Genomic DNA, 19649 nt, shown 5'->3' with positions numbered 1-19649 from the left:
CTCAGTATTCAAATCTAGACTCAAGGCTCATTTCTGTGCTGCAGCTCAGTTTTTCCTTTTATCTCAAATCATTCCAGCTATTTCTCTGCACTCTCTACTTCCTGGACAGTAATCATGTCTCTCAGCCTTCTCATCTTCACACGCACAGAAACACTTATAAATTTGTGTATGCACACTCAAGTTCTGGCCCCGTTTCTTGTCGTCTGTGTTATCATGTTTGCATGAAATGTAAAAGTTCTATTTTTAGTCCTCATTATCTCCATCTTTTATACTATAGCCTATTTTTCTATGTATTTGTGCTCTTTGTTTTCTCCATGTTGGTAAACAATACGCTTGTTTAAAGTGTTTTATAAATAACTTAAACTTGACAACTGATTGTCTTAGATAGAGCATATTTCTATTTCTGTACAGGCCCCTGACAGGGCAGGCAGCACACCGGTCCTATGGAATTTGTGTCTGCAACATTTCTCACAGCTTTAAAAACAAGCCTAAATATCTTCCACTCACATGAATTCTAGTAATTATAAGAACAATTTGACATTTCTGGAAATACACTTTCTTTCTGGTGCTTAGAAGATCAATACCACACTCTTCTCTGTATATTAAAAATTTGCATATTTAAAATTATGAAGCTTTAATCAGGAGATACGTAGCTTAGCATAAAGGCTAAAAGACTGAAAGCGTGGCTTTGTTCAGGGGTTAAAGCTCACTAATTAACACGTTAGAGGATCTGGTAGGCAGATTTGCTTTATCTTTGGACAGAGACAGGCTAGTTATTGCTAGTTGTCTCTTTATGCTATGCTAAGCTAACCATCTTATGGCAGCAGCTTCACATTTAAAGGACCAGTGTGTAAGATTTAGGAGGATATATTGGCAGAAATGGAATATAATATTCATAAGTATGTTTTAATTAGTGTATAATCACCTGAAAATAAGAATTGTTGTGTTTCTGTGACCTTAGAATGAGCCCTTTATATCTAGAGAGGGAGTGGGTCCTCTTCCACGGAGCCCACCATGTTGCACCGCCATGTTCCTACAGTAGCCCAGAACAGACAAACCAAACACTGGCTCTAGAGAGGGCCTTTCATGTTTTTCGTGAGTTTTGCGACCACCATAGGTTCTTCTACACACTTGGAAGGTTGGTTGCAATCTGCTAGATGCCACTAAATCCCACACACTGGTCCTTTAACAGACAGATGTGAGAGTGGTATTAACTGTTTAATTTAACTCTTGGCAAGAAAGTGAATAAGCACATTGCTCAAAATGTTGGATTTTTTTAATGAGGGAGAAAGAAAATTTAATTTTAAGAACTTTTAACAAGGCGATTTTTGTGGAAAAAACATATCAGACACAAATGATTATTCAAAGTAGTATATTTTTATATGTTTTAAAACATGTCGGGAGAGGGTCTTTATACTAGGAAAAATTTAAATAAATTAAAAAAAAAATCTGCCTTCAAAATATTTTTGACTAGCTTCATTTTATGTACTTTGTATTTCCTCCTTTTTGCCTTATTTTTTTTTTTAAACTCTGGACTTAACCTGACTTAATTATCCTGTCCACTAATGAGCTTTTCACTGTTGGATTCACTTGCTAATGTCCCCTGCAGCCCCATTTGAGTGAAATGCCCCATTTTATATGCACACCGAGTTATTCACTTTCTGGGCCCAGAACATAGATTTTCTTTGTCATTTCATGCATGGTCGCACTTTTGTGAGACATCCTTGTGTCTTTGGGCACCGACATAAGACACTAAAATCAGTGAAGTACACAGCAGCCGTTCTTTTCTCCCAGAGCAACCTCTGTTAGTGTCCCGACAGCTACAACAGACAGATGTGCTCCCCTTTTTGTCCAGTTCTGCATCAGCATCTCTCATCTGTTTTTACTGACATCCAAAAAAAACGTAACTGCACCTAAATGTCTGCCCCCATTGTTCTCCAAAGGGAGCTTTATTAAGAGAAAAGGTTTGTCGCAGCAGCAGCTCACCTGTCATGCTGCTTTTGGGTCTCCAGGCCATGCTAAATGCAGATTAACAAAATACAGAACAAAGTAGGGAATTCAAGATGCATGAATTCCAAATCCCTGTTTTGTCCAATCTTTGTCATGCAGAGGATGCCAGAACAAATGTTTCTCTACATTTTTAAAGCCAAATAAAGTGAGTACCAAAAAGACAAAACTTAGTAAGCGTTTCACAGCAAGCTACGGCCGCCTCCTGCAACATGTAGGAGGTGGACAAGTTCAACATCCACCCAAACAAGCACATAATCTTCACAGTTAGATATTCACACTGAAACTGTTTGGAACTGATATAATAAAGATATTTAGATTCCTTTTGCCACAAAACAAAGGAGGTGGAAGTGATAGGTCATCACAGCTTTCAGTTTAATGCTGCGTTTGCAGGTTTTGTCACCAAAAGGTTTATTAGAAACAGCTACTACTGTAAGAATCCACATTTTACTGCACAAAAGCTGAAAAAAGACACAAGAGCTGCGTCATTTTGCAGGCATTCTTTCCTTTTCTCTGAGGCAGTTTTAAGGTGGGGGAACATTCACTGCAGAGGACAGCGGTCAGTAGGAGGTGAGGGAGTCATGAGGTGGATTTAATTCCCTCTAGACTTCGCCTCATCTCCGCAACAGCTCACCTGTACTTGATTTGATAGTTTCTTGTCCGACTGTTTGCCCAAGCAGGTCATACTGGTTCAGGCGGGAGCTTTCTCCTTCCACCACCACAGAGTCTGAGGCGTTCCGAGTCCAAGCGTAAGTCACTTCTGAGATTGTGTAGGCATCTGAAAAAAAGACGAGAGGATAAACCCACAGGGAATAAATCTGGGGCAGCCCTGGCTATTGATGATTTTCGAGAAATAATTTCAGTGACCCAAATGAAAAACCCCACTATAATTTGTGTTTGATGCAGGAAAAATGTCAACAGTAGAGAGAGAAAAAAAACCTCATTGGTTGAAGATGTCATTTGTAAAACACCAACAAGCAATCGATGCACGGTGACATTTGCCCTTTTCAATCAGTCACAGCATACATTGACTATGGAATTTGAAAGCTCATCTACTAACCCAGGAATGAAATAGAAAAACTGTTTTTTCTTCATGTTTCCCTCAATATATGCAATAAATGAAATATTTTCTGCCTATTGTTATAACAGTATGGCAAATGAGCAAACAAGATTAATTTGAAATACTCTAAACCATCACATGAATGCATTTAAAGTAAGTGGGACATTAGTTTAGTGAGAAGTCAAGGCATTTCAGACATGACCCATCATGACCTGATGCTCTGATACTTAATCTCTTGTTTTTAAACCAATATCTTAAAAGCAGCAAAAAGCAAAACATCTTCATCCAAATATAAAGAAGCCATGGCAATAAAATAGCAATTAAAACTGATTTTAATTCAGAAAATAAAATATTTGGATGAGTTTATTTTCCCCATATTTCCTAGTGACATTCCCACTCAGTCATATATCTACATGTCATTCTGTATCTGTTTAATTGCTGATACATATTTCTGTTAAAATTTGTAGGTCCACTGCCAGAAAACTGAGCCATGCATTCCAACTTCACTCGGTTCTTTAGATTGCTCTCTTGCCAAAGAACCAGTGAGGAGAAAAAAAAAAGAAAAAGAAAATAGCATTTAACTTAAAGTTCCCTCAGGCGCTATCATCATCAGAGTTACTCACAGCTGCCAAATTTTAGCGGACAGGAATGAAAGTCCATGGGGAAATCCTCCAGATGCATTGGGCACTCTGCATGCACAGTTAACCTGCATCCAATTCACAGAAAATTAAGAAGACTTTGCAAATGCAGGAAAAGTAAACAGCACAGATTAGGCATAGTCTCAAAAAAAAAACCCAAAACAAAACCAAAACAACTCACAAGCCTCATGCACTATTCAAGACACTTCCCATCTGTAATGCCTTGAAACGAAAATAATTCATCTTCACTGTAATCAGCAGAGCAAAGTAAACAAGGTAGTGCAGAGACCAGCAGAAATCAAAAGGCTGTATTATGAGTGAGACTGTAGGTTAGTTATTTGATAAGGAACTGCATTGTATGCAACTGTACTATTATAAAACGTTCTTGCAATATTTTATCATATAAATTGATTTTCTTGAAATGCATGGTGACAAAAGGATATTAAGTTGCATAAAATACGATGCATGAAGGAAACCTTTTGGACAGATGAGATTCTGTGTCACCACTGGATGTATTTCTGTAAGGTTATCACATGCTTTAGCAAGGTGTTACGTTCAAGTCAATCCTCTTAAAGGAATGGCTCTACATTTTGAAAAATCTATTGGCTTTCTTGCCAAGCATTAGTTGAGAAGATTGATATCAGTTTAGCTCAGCACAAAGACTGGAAACAGGGAGAAAAAGGTCACCTGGCTCTGTTAGCAGTCCAAAGTTATCAAAGAAAAATTATTTAACATGTTAGCTGAGAAGATTGACACTGTTGTCATGTCTGTATAGTAAATATGAAGCTTATTAGTCTGACACTTAATGTAAAACCACAACGTGTCATTTTTACACCTGATAGGTGGATTTTGTAACCGTTGGACAGTGGCCGGCCCGCTGTTTCCCCGTTTCCAGTCTTTATGCTAAGATAAGCTGCTAAACTGGCCATCATATTTATAGTACAGACATGAAAGTGTTATTAAAGCAAATAAGTGTATTTTCCAAAATGTTCATCTCAGGACATTAAGCGAAGATACAACTTTGTGCCTTTTTCTTTAGACGTGTTTCCGCGACTTGAATTACCTCATGGTGTACAGCAATGTCCCGTCATCTTTGATCCTCAACAGTTTATTAGGCATGGTCATATTATGAGCCACAGATTTTTTCCCGTTGTGGAAGAAGGTGTCCGGGGTCCAGATTTTACTTGCCATCAGGTTGTTGAGTGGCAGAATATTCATGGGTCCATGAAATTTCAACCTCTCGTCCTTCCAGCTTTGCCGGAAGAAAACATCTATGGTGTACTCCTGAGGGCAGAGAAGATGGATCAAACTTTACAGTCAAACTGTTTTTATTTATGACTCTTTTTAAGTTGTAATGTACGAAACTGACTCCCATTTTTGGTCAAAAAATGTCAAATAAAACACTGCAATTTCCACTGCTGTGTTTTATTGGAGCATACAAGCAGCAGTTCTTCACTGACTTCACCGGCCACTTTAAAACCTGGACAGTGTATGTCCACTGTATGGCTTTTTCTATTTGTCAAAGCTCCATCAAGGTGAGGCTCACACTCTCCGTGTTCCTCGTAGCTCTCTAAGCCGGTGTTTTCCTAAGCTGGCTCTGGGGCAAAGACAACCCCTTGACCTACAATCCTCTGTTGTCAAAAGAAACCACACACAAGAAAGGATTTAGGGCAGAAAGCGCTGCACTGTGAAATGTGTGTTTGTGTGTGTGTGTGTGTGTGTGTATGTGTGTGATTCACACACAGCGAGTAAGAGATAATATCCTCCAGAGCTTTTTTTTTTCCTTGTTACAGTTGAAAAGCCTTTGACATTTAGATCTTGGGACCCTGAAACTGTCCACTGAAACCAAGACTCATTAAATTATTTTAGGGTATAGCAGCTATTTAAAGGATCAGTTCAGATTATTAAAAATGTGGTCTTGTTATTGTAGTTTTGGATGTCATTTCTACTTATTATGATAAAATTGTAATCGCTGGGATCTGGGAACGCAGCAACATCACCACGACAACGTCTGCCGGGGCAAGAAACACGAGCAGTCAGAGGATGAGTTTTGTCAAGACGATGTAAATCACTTCATTTTGAGATAAAAAGATGAAAATGAGAACTGTGCACACACAACTATGGCAAGCACAATAGGTCAATGTTGAACCTAGAAACTGGCCTGTAACCTATGATAAATGTGTAAAATAGACAGTCTGGATTATAACTTTACCAATTTCCTTTGGTTTCTCTTCCAAACTAATTTGGCTAACCTGGAGCTTTGTTTAAAGGATGAAGCTGCCAATATTCTATATTTTTCTTACTGACAACAAATGGCATGAAAATACAAAACAGAAAACCAATAAAAATCATCCTACTAAAACATATTGTCTGTGTTTTTAAACTACAAAAAAAAGAAAAAAAAGACCCAAGTTGTGATAAACCAGAATGATCTTTGAAGGCATGATGTCGCCACAAACACCACAACTGGGCCCATTTATAAAACTGCAGCCAAACTGAGTGAACCTTTCTGGGTTTAAATATACCTCTGGCCTCTTTGTTAATGACTGATACTTTGGCTAATTCTCTTTCAAAGGTAAATATGTTTGCACATTATGTGTTTTTCCTTCTTCTTCTTCTCCTAATTATTTTCTTTCATTGGCCAGCTTTGGCTCTCAGTAGACTTCCCATAAATCTTAGAAAGCAGCCACCTCAGTAATCAGTCGAATTGCTTTACAGTATCTGAATAAATCAATCAGGTCAGAGGAGAATATTCCAGGCTGTTGCTCATTTTTATGAGACATCGGTCTATGCACGAGCAGCTCCTGAAATAAATCATATATTTTCATTCCAGTGCCAGATTTTGCTATACCATATGCTCATTTTACTCATGAGTAAATTATAATTTTCTAAACCTGATTTATACATTGAGATGATTTTACCCTATGGGTATTCTGACATATTGGGGGCTTACTTCTCAGGTTATACACTCTACTGCCTCTTACTGAAGTACTCAGTGATGACCTCTGATGTTTTAATCCCTGTCAGCTGTTTGTCTGTGTGTCCATCTGTTTATTTGCAAAATATTTTGAAAAAGGAACATCAGGAATGATTTGGCTGAAATTTAGTGGACAGATCTCCCTCGGGCTAGTTAGTTGATCAGATGTGGGCGGTGATCTGAATCTTGGATTTCTGCCATAAAACGCTTTTTATTTTTTAACCTTAGCGATTTATCATCTCAGTGTCTGAGACGTGTTCTCCATATGTGGTGGTTTATGTTCCACTGAGTGCTTTCTAGTTTACATATCATTCAGAGGCCACTGCATTGAACTCCAGCGTCATAGCTGTTATATCAATGGATCAATCACTTGGAAAATGGGTCTTCAACAATAGAAGGGACGCTGATGATATGATGTGAAGGTGGGCGCATGTTTCAGAATGATAAACAGGAAAGCCCAGGATAAACAAAGGAGTGACTTGAATAACAAGAGGACTTTCAATAATTTATAAGATGAAAATTGTCAGATGAATAGACATCGTGTTGTAGTGAGGAACACTCGTCCCACTTCAGTATGTGTGTGAAGAGAGAGAGATGATTATAAAAGGAAGGGAAGCCGGTAAAAAAAAAAACTAAAAATAAAGCAAAAAAAAAAAAAAAGCATTTCTTCCTTAAAGTATGAGCAGTGAGTACAAGGCCGACCTCTGGAGTGTTCATACAACAGCAAAGATCTGGGTGAATAATGAAGCACAACGAATAAATGTCTAATATCTCACCATGTCTGTGTCTGAAACTGGTCCAAAGCTGGTGACATAGATGTTTGTCTTCACCTCAGTTACCCTGTCTGAATAAGAGACAACAATTAGCGGCTTCAAGTGACAGCAAAAAGTGTAAAACAAAGTGAAATTGCTGTAAAAAGAAGAGAGTTAAAAAGCCTTCAATATGGGATTCTTCCATATTATTTTTCTCTGAACTGTCATAAATTTTTATTAATCAAACTTAGTACAGGCCAGTTAAAGGAATAGTTTGACAATTTTGGAAATGCACTTATTAGCTTTCTTGCCAAGAATTAGAAAAGAAAATCCGTATCACTCTCATATCTGTCTATTTAATATGACGCTGGAGCAAGTGAGCTTAGCTTAGCACCAACAGGAAACAGGAGAAAAAAGCTAGCTTGGCCCTGTCTGACATACCTGCCAACACTCCCGATTTTCGCGGGAGTCTCCCTATTTTTAACCCTTTCTCTCGCTGTGCTCCTGATTGGTAATTTCTCCCGTTAATCTCCCAATTTCAAATTGATACAAATCAAATGAGTGTTTCTCAGTTTCTGTTCGGGGTATGTGTTGTGGTACGGCTGTGGTTGTGTAAAACATACCAGTGGTGGATGAGACACTGTGGGCAAAGCAGTTGAAAATATCGCTTTTCTACATGTTTATGCTTGTTGAACAGGTGGTTTGATGAAGTAATTATTGGCTTTTTACTGGCAATGGTTTTGTTGCTCTTACTGAGTGTAATTGTCATCAACTCAAGTAAAATCACTTCATCAACCACCCCCAACCCCCGCTGAAAAAACCTCCAACATTTTGAAACCTAAATGGTGGCAGGTATGATTTCAAGATAACAAAATCCACCTCCCAGCTCCTCTTAGACTCAATAATTATCACTTTATATCTCATTTGTTTTTCTGCATAAAAATCGTAGTGTAAAAACAACAAGTTGTGGTTTTTTGAGGTTGTTTTTATGCTGGACCTTTTCTTAGCAGTGACTTCCTGGAACGTCTGCTGGTTTGCAGTGGCAATAAGACTCTTTGTTTTTTTGTGCAGATTAAACAAAAAGATGTGAATGATTTTAATTAGTAAGCTTTAGAGGTGCTGGTAGGCAGATTTTGTCACCTTTGAATAGAGTCAGGCTAGCTGCTTCCGCCTGTTTCCAGTCTTTATGCTAAGCTAAGCTAATTAGCTAACTGGCTTCAACCTCATACTAAACAGACAGATATGAGAGTGGTATCAATCCTCTCATCTAACTCTCATCAAGAAAACGAAAAAAATGTATTTCCCAAAATGTAGACTTACTCCTTTAAGCTGCCAGGACATGTAGTGTGAAAAAGCTTTATTTTTATTGTTTAATTTAGAGAGAAAACAAAGGCATTTGGGGTCGGCTAATGCTATGGGTTGTAATGGACTTAAACAAAATGCCCCTGTAAATTCAATGGAATTGATAAATGTACATTAATACATGTTGTGCTTTGGATATCCACCTAGCCTTTAAACATATTCAAAGATGTCATATTTTATTAAAACTAATCACTTTCCAATACAATGATACATAAAGATCCAATTCAACTGTTGCTGACCTCATAAATCCATGTTATTGTTTCCACTACTCAGATGAAGCTAAATTGTGTACAAACTCGGTTCACCTGTATGTGACCCCTACAAACCAATTTAAAAAGCGACTCTAACAGGACTAAATTTAGTGAGCCGGCGACATGCAAGCTATGATTTTAAGCGTACAAAATTTGTCCTAAATGTTCACACTGATGTGACAGATAGGAAGAGCAAAGCCTCATATGCTTCCTATTCAAGTGATAATGTGCTACTGCATCTGCGCCGCTGCATCAGGTCCATTTGCTTTCTCTACACTCTGTCTCTTTCAATAATTACTGAAGCTCGATCTCTCATGCTCGGTCAATTCAAAAAGCTTTCACTTTTTACTCTACACTCAGCAAACAGCATCTCACGTACAATCTAACAAGATCATTACTCCTGAGTAAAGTGCTCTCATGCATGGCAAGGCAAGCCGCCATCCATGTCCCTCTAACAAGACATATTATGGAAATGCTTTCTTATTTATAAGGTAATGTAAATCAAGAGGAATTGGCAGGTTGCAGAGTAATAGGTGCGATCCATTTAGCAAGACATACGATGGGGCGCATTTATTTATGTAAAGCAGGCTTTTGTGTGTAAATCAGGCTGATTTAAAATGATCAGATTTTTACTGCGGCTCACAGAGGCCTCCATTAGTTGGATTTATTTAAAGAGAAATCTGCTTTATGGAGACACACATGAAACACCATCTCAGTAAAATCCATGTTTGAAGCATTAAACGCAGCTGTATTGCACTACTATCTCTTGTAAAAAGACACAATGTGGTGCATTTAATTATTGGGGTGTACTGTACCTTAATGCTCTGAACGTCTCAGTGGCTGTGTCTGAAATCGTTCAGAGTCAAGTCTGCCATTTTGTTGTATTGTCCGAATGTTTTGTCATAATTATCTAAAATAATGAACTCAAATTATCCCACATTATAATCTAAAAAGTAGTGTACAATCGATGGTCACCAACCAAGAGCTAACTATCACCATTCATCGCAAAGACAGATAAAACCCGAGTACTGTGTGAAATCTGTTTACCACTGACATATATGACTCTATGTAGACATATACATATATATCCATATATTCCCTATATACTGAGTGACTACATGCACAATTTCAGACATGGCCAAAGATTTATGCCTTTACACAGGAATGAAAAGATCAGCTATTGTTTTTGCACTTTTTCTCTTCATGATCAATGTTGTATTAAACCACAACATACAGAAAACGTCCTTTGCACACTTGTCACTCTATTGATCGTTAGTATTTGCTAGGAGTCTGGTTATTGTGAGCTTTTTGTGTAAATTTTTGTTGGGGGCATTTTATGGCCTTTTTAGATAGCATCAGTGGAGAGATGACAGGAAATGAGGGAGACAGATCCAATAAAGGTTCCCAGCTGGACTTGGGGGGGATGTTAACCCCTAAGCCACAGGGGCAAAAAATAATGATGATAATAATAATATGATAATTTAAAAATATATTATTTAGTGTCTTGTGGTTTGCTTTGTCAGACCCAGACAGATTTTCTTTTTTCTTCACTGGATTATTGACCTACTTATTATCATTATGAGAATCAAGGTTTTCTATATTGTGTTGTTTCCAGTGCATTACTTCACTTTTTTAAAATACATTTTTGATGTTATTCTTGTGCTGTTTTCTATTTATTCTGCTTATTTAAACCACATTCACTTGTATGAGGTGTCTTTTACTGTTTTTGGATGTTTACTGTTATGGTTGTTGATCATATTTTGTTCTTGTTTGGGGTTTGTTGACATTACCTACGGATAATTATCTCTAAAATTCTCTTGGGTATGTTATGGGGAATAAACCTGTATAGGCCTCAGGGTCTGTTGTATTCTGTGCAGATTGTAAAGACCCCTGAGGCAAATTTGTGATTGTGATATTGAGCTATATAAATAAAGATAGACTTATATTGCTCAAGACTTGCTCCCTGCTCCTTCCCAGGTGTTATTTTTTTATGGTTGGCTGATTTACCATCAGTTCTCACAGTGTACAAGAGTTGATTTTTGTTAGTATTATATTACATCATTAAAAAACTAAATCTCAACTCTATACCAATATAGAGAGAAACCAAATCCACCACCAAATGACAACTCTAGTGCATTTACATTGCATGAGTGGAGCAAATTCACAAGCAAAACTAATCATATTTGTACAAACGACGCTTCCTTGCAGTAGCAAACCTAGTAGAGCACAGCCCTTGGGGAAAATACGAGTTTACTATTTAAAAATATCCAGAGTGCATTTAATGCCTGAGGACGTCAGGACACTTATTTATAGGAACAAGGACAATACCTAAAGTCGATTCATTCAGAACAGTCATAAACACGTATAATTTGAATCATTTGGTACAGATGGGGCTGATGAACCATGTTGAATTGGTCAGACGAAACCTGCCTGTGTTAAGGGACTGTGCATCCTGCTGTGCAACTATCCAAATGTCAACTTAACTCTTGCCAGTTGAATTAAAGAGCATCAGCAAAAACCCAATATTGCTCTTTATGATGGGTCAGAGGAGGGAGTAACATCAGCTCAGGAAGATGCCATCTTCATAAGTCAAGCCCGATTTGATTGTATTGATCAAATTGTCATAGATTTTGATTGAAACACTTAAATTAACAATCAGTAAAACTGCCGCCTTGGTCTCTGTACTGCTGATTAATCCAACACAACAGTGATTAAAGAAAGTTCAGTACAGCTTTTCAATTCATTGTTTTTAACACCTGATGTCTGGTACTATAATTAAAGTGGTGTGTTTAATGTTTCTAGTTAACATCAGCAGCTACTCAAGCTAAGAAGACATTGTTGCTTTTGCAGTTAGCATGAGCAGCAATATTCACCTTGGCACTAAGATCACCAGTTACAGAATCAACCAGAATCCAACCAGAAGACGTCATAGTATCACCCCACAGTGCAAGCAGGGCACAAATGTTCAACAATATCCATTTCAAAAAGGGAAATATGTCTTTTTAGCTGGAGGTCAGATCAGAGCGCCATGGTGAATATTAGAGGTGCTTTCAACATTTCCATGAAAACAGCGTAGTTTTAAAGCTGCATTAATCAATTTTCAGGTCACTTTGGGGCAGACCTTTACAATAAACTACACATCATGTTCTTAACGTATTATGGCCGTCAAAAGTTAATAACGTTAGCCATTTGGATTTAGACCCTTTTCACATTACACATATACATGTGACCCATTGTTCTATTACTATTACTACTATTAAATAGTACAGCTGTGGGCATGGAGTCGTAGTTAGATGACTAATTTTGGGTGGAAAACAAATTAGTAGCAGAAGTGTGAATATGAACAGAAGTGAGCTGCCTCGCAGTCACACTAATGATGATGTGGGAGCAACTGTGCTTTCTGCATTCACTCTCTGCAGCCTGGCTTGATTTCAGTGAAAGAAACCAATTGCTGCATTTTAAAAGAGCTTGGTATTGCTTCAACACTTGAAACAGATGGCAAGTATGGAAAATAAATTCAGGATTTAAGCAGTTAGGATTACAATTTAGTCCACAGTAGTTACACTATATGCTATATATTAGAGAAAAAATAGCTGTTTTCGCTTCTGAATGCAATAGTCTCGTTTAGCCATCAAACAGCTGTGGTTATATTGCATTAGCTATAAATAAATTCAAGAGAAATGTGTGCAGCCTAAACCCACAATTCAGTCATTGTTGAAACGATTACAGTTGTTTTTTTTTTCTCTCCCCTGAAACCCTCTAGTAGCCCCAAGGGGACATGTGGGTTCATCTTGAAAACCTCTGTCCTAGATTCCTCTTTTCCATCTTTATCGTTTGATTATCAGTGGAAACTGTAAAATGTTTCAATTCACATCTCCTGTTCACCGCAATAAGACACAGGAGAGCGTTTATTGGGATAGATTTAACTGCTCCACAGTTTAGTAAAAACATCTGAACAATAACTCTGTCTGAGGGTGACTTTCTTAACTCATGTTGTCCATGAAGGGATTTGAAAAATATTTTAAACCTATTGATATTGAAGAGTAAAATACAGTAAAATACAGACACATGGGACAGGAAATCTAGCAGGGAAAATAATATGTCATGTATGTATGTGATGATGCTGTAAATAAATGATTGATTGATTGAATGAATGAGAAAGAGAGCACACACACACACACACAGACATATGTATATATATATATATATACATATATATATGCATACTGCATGTATGAATGAACACACTCATGCAGCTGTGATGAGGCTCTTGTTAAGACATTATAAATGTGTTATAAACCAAAGTCCATTGAAGTGTTAACATATTTTTCCCACAGATGAGACATACAGATTTAATGTGTCTACAATGTGGAAAATTCCATCTGATGTCATTTTTCTCCTTTCAGACTGAATCCTGCTTCATGATGTCAGCTCTGTGTACATTACTGGCTACAGTACTCTACTACACTTTAAGCATTGGGGGTTTGGCTCCCAAATGGGCCAAAACTGATAAAAATGTATGTGCTCAGGGTGCTGTGAGACACTTCGGATGAAAGCATCTAAATTAAGTGTGAATGTTTTGTTGGAATGTTTTATCACAGATCAAGTCTGTCTTTAACAGGATCAATTCTTCATCATGATGTAATATCAGTCAGATTAGGTTTCTTTGCACTTATTAATTGGTAGTTGATGTAATTTTTCAGTCAAAATCAATATAGTGATATATGAGTCAAACCCAATGTCAAGAAATGTAGCGTTTACATCTTTCTATTTTCTAGGGAGCATAAAGTAGAAATGTTGGTGCATAAATCATATACTGTATAACAGAACATGTCATGAAATATGATCATTAAGGTTATATAAGTAATATACACGTGGTAATAGGCCATACATTTGTTCTCCTCATAAACAATAAATAAGCTCGCAGCGCTATTACTGTAGGTCCAGTTGTACAGGCTGAGCGCTGCCTAGCTAAAGGAGGTCTGTTCCCCATATGGCAGCTCCTGGGCTGGGCTGATGGCCCCAGGAATTTGAATTTCAAATGGCACCAAATCCTGAGGGAGGAGCTCAGCTTTGGGGTGAGGGGCCAGCTGGAAATGAGATGCCAGACATGGAGGATGATGGGAGAGGTGAGGATAGAGAGAGAAGCACTGTAACACACTGAGGCTACAGGAGAACTAACAAAATGTATTGTCTTTTGCTTCCTCTGCGGATTGGGAGGTGAAAAATAATATTGAAGCCTGTCATGAAGTTCAAGAAATTCTCTTTTTAAAGGCAGATAGAAAAAAAAAATCTTTATACTATATATGATTGTATCATATTATGAATACTTCATGGTAAAGCATAAACAATGCATTATTTAAGAAGAAATGTATCAATCAATGAAAACATCACTGAGTACAATATAGACTTTCCGAGTCACAAGCCATATTACTTTTTGTCACATCTGTCAACACAGTGTACTTTTGTGCACTGTACAGTCCTTCATTATCTGATGAATTCAGCAGGCAATTTCAAGAGAAACTCTAGCGAGAATAAAGCCCTCTGCAAGGTTAAATGTGGCCAGTTTGGCTGCTGTTACTTTCCAGGAAGTGGAGTGTTATATAACCTAAAAGTTGTGTGCACAGAGAGTGTTTGTCAGTTTATTCTTGAGGGGACTGCTGCCAAAGGTTATCGGTACTACAAAAGCTGATGTTAAATGAAGTGTTTTCACTCCAAATGAGCCATCAACCGCTTAAAGAAAGAGAGCCGTGCTGTTTTATAACAAACGGGAGCACAAAACATTTAAATGAGTTACTAATGTTGTATCATCTCAAATATACAGATACATCCAATGATAGTACATTATTTTCTTACCCCCAAGACCAGGCCGTAGACGGTTATCATATCCATCCAGCAGTCTGTCAAGGATCCGTGTGAACAGGGTGATGTTGGTTTTAAAGGCATCAGATGTGGCGTCAGCATTCACTGATCTGGTCAACACACACACACGATAACAACATGACCAGCTGAGGGGACACTTCAAAAACAAGAATCTGATGAAATTAGAAATGTATTTACACTCTGTTTTCCTCAGAGGCCTGATTTTTGAAAAGAAAAGGGGTCATTATTATCTGGCAGAGACTCCATACATGCCCACACAGACACACACACACATATACACATTGTTCCTCATCCACATGGATGACCCAGTTCAAGGCAGAACATTTGTGAGCCATCTGATCTTGGAGCCAAAACACAACTGAATATGCAAATGTAATCAGAGCCAGAGATTCATGGTAAATAAATTCAGATAAGGTCCTACATTAAAGCTCAACATAATCACCACTGTCAGCAGCTTTGGTGTAACAGCCTCAGGTTATGGGCATATTTTACTTTATGCAGGCAATGAGAATGTATACAATATTAATCATTTTCACATCTGGGTATTTTCTGTTTGGACCACATTCCTCTAATTACCATCAGAACGTGTTGGATTAATGTAGCCTAGTTACTGACGTTATAACCTAATAGACTGGGAATATTCTGTCTCTTATTTCTGGTCTTCTCCATTATAGCAACAACATTTTGCCACATTTTAAATCACACCTGCATTAGATCAGCATTAAATCATCAACAAACCTGTATTATGGTATTAACAGTAACTTAAACTTAGAAACATAAATTAATTAACATCTATTCACCTAACTACATTTTTAATGTTTTATTTGCTTGTTAACTAACTAGCTAGCTAGTTTTCAAGGGTTGCTAGGTAACTAGACAGCTAGTATGTAGCTAAAAATTTTATTGTTTTTATGGTTTTCTGACACCAAAAGTTATATGAGATATTTTCACATTTATATCAGCTTGTTTAAAATGATTGCAGATATGAAATGCAGTTTAAAGTCTAAAGTCTACTGTAAAGTGTTCACACTGCCATCTAAACTGTTCACGCTACTCCCCTAGCTGTAACGTTAGCTAACTCAAGTTAGAGATATCATGAATTTATTATCATGAACTACAATATACAATTTATAGTTTTACAATTTACAATTTCATTTAGCAGATGCTTTTATCCAAAGTAATGTACATCTGAGAGCTGATACAACACAACACAATGTTTCCCATTTGGTGAAAAGAACTGTGGAGGAGTCAAAAGGGGTGAAAAGCCACCATAGCTGGTGGTTACAGCTTAATAAAATCCAATTTTAACACTGATACAGTCAATTCAGCCAATTAAAAAATAGCAATACACTGTTTAAATCTGGTGTCACTACAAATATGTAATACTATAAAATGGCTGCTTTTAGTTTACATGTCTCTGTTGTGGCTAGAGCTTGATAGGTAACCATCTTGGAATAATGCTCTCAAGTCGGAATAACAGGCGGTTTTCCAGTTCTTCCCATTCTGCCAACATGCCACAAATACAGACACTCAGTAGATGATGGTACGGACAATTTGGTCTTCCAAGACAAGCTTTCACAATCTGTATGTCACTGGCATCATAATGGAGCCTGGAGAGGAATTCAATGGCCTTATTTAAATGGCCTCTTGTGCTTCTGATACTGGTTGTTTTTTTTTCTTCTGTCAACTGTCCTCCAGTGTGAGCAGTCAAATGACCTGAACTGTCACTCTATCCGATATCAAAAAGCACCTTCACACATGATAATATGAGATGTCTAGTGGTCGCATTGCCTTAGTAAAAATGAAACTGTAAAACAGGTTAGACGTGTCAGACATCAATTTAAAGTAATAAGGCTTAGTTGTTTGCTGCATTCTTCTTAAAAAAAGAACAGTTTCACCACAATTTTGCTTTTCAAAGTATTGACACAATAATACTGGCTGTATTATTCTAAATTTAAAAAGGCTATTAAAACACCAACTAATGGCTTGATGTTGTGGAATAATGCAAATAGGTATTTTTATTGTGTTTTTCTATCACAGATGGAAAAATTAATTGCATTTCTGAGTAGTTAAAACCACTATAATTAGTCTTTGAATTTTTATAACACCAAATAACCTTGGAAACAAGAATTATGTAGGCCTTCAACTACAATACATTTTCCACAAGGCATCACTACCTCCCAGCTGGCTAATTACCAGCATGCCCTCCAGGTTATTTTTATGGTCAGACTGAGGATGCTGAAGGCGGTAAACTGTCTCTCCTCCTGCGCATTGTGTGTGTGTGTGTGTGTGTGTGTGTGTGTGTGTGTGTGTGTGTGTGTGTGTGTGTGTGTGTGTGTGTGTGTGTGTCCGGTGTGATAAAGAGAAGATAAATAGAGAGCCTGCGGTCCGTCCCCAGAGACACAGTGAGTGATCCTCGGCCCCACAGCTCATATCATCGCTTCAATGCGTCTCCCATTCAAAAGACTCACCTGGTTTTCCAGAGAGCTGTGAGCGCCAGGCAGATGAGAAGTAGAGAAGCGCTCTCCCTGCTCCACATGGCTGCTTCTACACCTACACACAGACAACAGGACAGCCACTGTAATGAATGGAGGGCTGCCTTTAACCGGCTTGACATGCCACTGGATTTATATGTGACCTATACAGTCATTATATCCATCACTTATTTCTGGGGATTCCCTTTAGGGAGCGAAAAAAAGACGAAGAAGCAACTGACAGTAATTAGTATTCACTGACACGTCCCACGCCTCCACTCACTGAACATTACTGTTGCCAAAAATATAAGATCAAGTCAATCCATCGAGCCCAATATAGACGATAAAAAAACATGAACATCCAATATTAACAGAAAATGTGGAAGAGAGGCTTCTCTCCCACGCTTTCCAGCATCTCCTTAAATAATAATAATACATAATATTGAAATGTCCATTGTGTCTGAAAGTGGGCTGAAAAACAGACTCACCTCAAGTGCAGAAAGTACCTGCTGCAGCTGGAATCGTCGAAGATGCAAGAAAGTTAAGGACAATTCACGGCTCTGTCCTGTTTTGATGAGACTGGATGAGTGCAAGTCTGTCATGAGAACAAAGCTGCGAGCATTGATAAATCATAGTCCCAGCCAGCAGGAATGCACCCGGAATGCATTGGCTTTCATTGTGTCCCCAAAATAAAAAAATAAAAAATAAAATAAAAATAAAAACAATGAAATTAAATTTTAAAAACAAAAAAAATTAAAAACAAGCAGTTTGTGGGGCTGCTCCTGGCTTCAAATTGCCCTGTTCAGCATCCTCCTCAGCTGGTAGAAGCTCGATGTGAATCGTGATAAGCAAGAAGCACATCTCAGTCTCCCTCATCTCCACACAAAAACTACAAAGGCTGAGGAGGAGACGCACTGGGTCCTAGAGGTAGTTTGGTATTCACTTCCTGCAGCCTGCAGCCGAGACCTTGGAATGTGAAGGTGTTAATGAAAGATGTTTCCACTCCCAGTCAATATATGGTGACATATTGATTATGCAGAACAGTCCAGCTTGGTTGCACTGGTGTGACATGTTGGGAAATAGAGTATATGGGTTTAACCAGTGTGGATAATTTAGATAGTACTCACAAAGTCTTGGTTTTCTTTGAATTTTTCAGGCTAACACACTAAAAACGAAGTATTTAAGCTGGACCTGTATACTTACTGGAATGGAAAAGCCTTCAACACAGCAATTAGACAAGGGGAAAAATCTGCCCACTGAAAGGCTGATTAATGACTTTGTTTACATGGATAAGCAGCTCTTGAAAGCAGGGTGAGCCATCACTTCTTGTCAATAGTAAGGAGTACATGACTTTATATTAAGGATTTATTAATTGATTGATTAAGAACATCACTGATTGTTTATGTATATTCATGGTTACTCCGGACGCTGCTTTACCAATATATAACATTTAAAGAAATGACCAATATTGAACTGTATCACAAAACAAAGATATCGGTCTAACCATAAATTGGATTTCTTTGTTGTGTGTGTGTGTGTGTGTGTGTGTGTGTGGGAGACAGAGAGAATGAATGGCCCTCTTGACACTTTGTTGTTGCTAGGACTGAGTATTGTGGTAGAAATTATTGCCAACCTTTTCACAGCATCTATTGTAGTTCCAATGCTTTTTCCCCCCTCTGGTTTACCTCAAATCAGAAACCTACTGATAAAATAAATAAATAAATAATATTGAATAAATAAAACATCATAAAAAAACATTTAGAAGAGCAAAAATGATATTTGTGCAATTTGAGTCCATAATACTGTTTCGAATTGTGCCACACAGTCTATCGAGCTTTGGGAGCTGTTCTTTCAGCACCACACTGTACACAGATGAGCATGTTTCTACTGACCAAATGAAACTGTTCAGTGTCTGTACTCACTTATCTTTCACAGGGTCACAGGGGGCTGGAGCCTCTCTCAGCTGGAACTGGGTGAGAACATGTAAGTACATACTTCTGAAGCCAGTGTCCAAGTCATTTTGCTGCACTCAAGTGTGTTTAAAATGATGTGTAATTTGTATTTTCGTGTACATTGATGAAAGGAGGAAATCTGAGGAAATCAGAAACATGTTTATTGCCAAGTAGTAAAGTAAAACCAAATACAACTACCAGAAAAGACAGGTGAACATAAATAATATGAATAAAAATGTACAATAAAAAAATAAGTAAACAATATATTCTAAGTGACAAGAGCTGTTAAGTGT

General features: G+C 37.7%; 1 protein-coding gene across 1 annotated transcript in view; it reads right to left on the bottom strand.

Annotated features, from left to right (window-relative positions):
• LOC137189016 (gamma-aminobutyric acid receptor subunit alpha-2) overlaps positions 1–18398 on the bottom strand; it is a 29265-nt gene extending 10867 nt beyond the window's left edge. Inside the window, exons 1-7 of the mRNA XM_067598641.1 lie at positions 17893–18398; positions 17402–17483; positions 14904–15019; positions 7459–7526; positions 4769–4989; positions 3691–3773; positions 2642–2785 (exon numbers count right to left, since the gene is read on the bottom strand). Coding sequence (XP_067454742.1) covers positions 2642–2785; positions 3691–3773; positions 4769–4989; positions 7459–7526; positions 14904–15019; positions 17402–17469 — 700 coding nt within the window. The 5' untranslated portion in view covers positions 17470–17483; positions 17893–18398. The remainder of the gene's footprint in view (positions 1–2641; positions 2786–3690; positions 3774–4768; positions 4990–7458; positions 7527–14903; positions 15020–17401; positions 17484–17892) is intronic.
• Positions 18399–19649: the final 1251 nt, after the last annotated feature.

Source organism: Thunnus thynnus, chromosome 9 (genome assembly GCF_963924715.1).
Source record: "Thunnus thynnus chromosome 9, fThuThy2.1, whole genome shotgun sequence".
NCBI classification, from domain to species: Eukaryota; Metazoa; Chordata; class Actinopteri; order Scombriformes; family Scombridae; genus Thunnus; species Thunnus thynnus.
The sequence above is the reverse complement of the archived record's forward strand: the minus strand, read 5'-3'. Positions and strand labels throughout refer to the sequence as shown.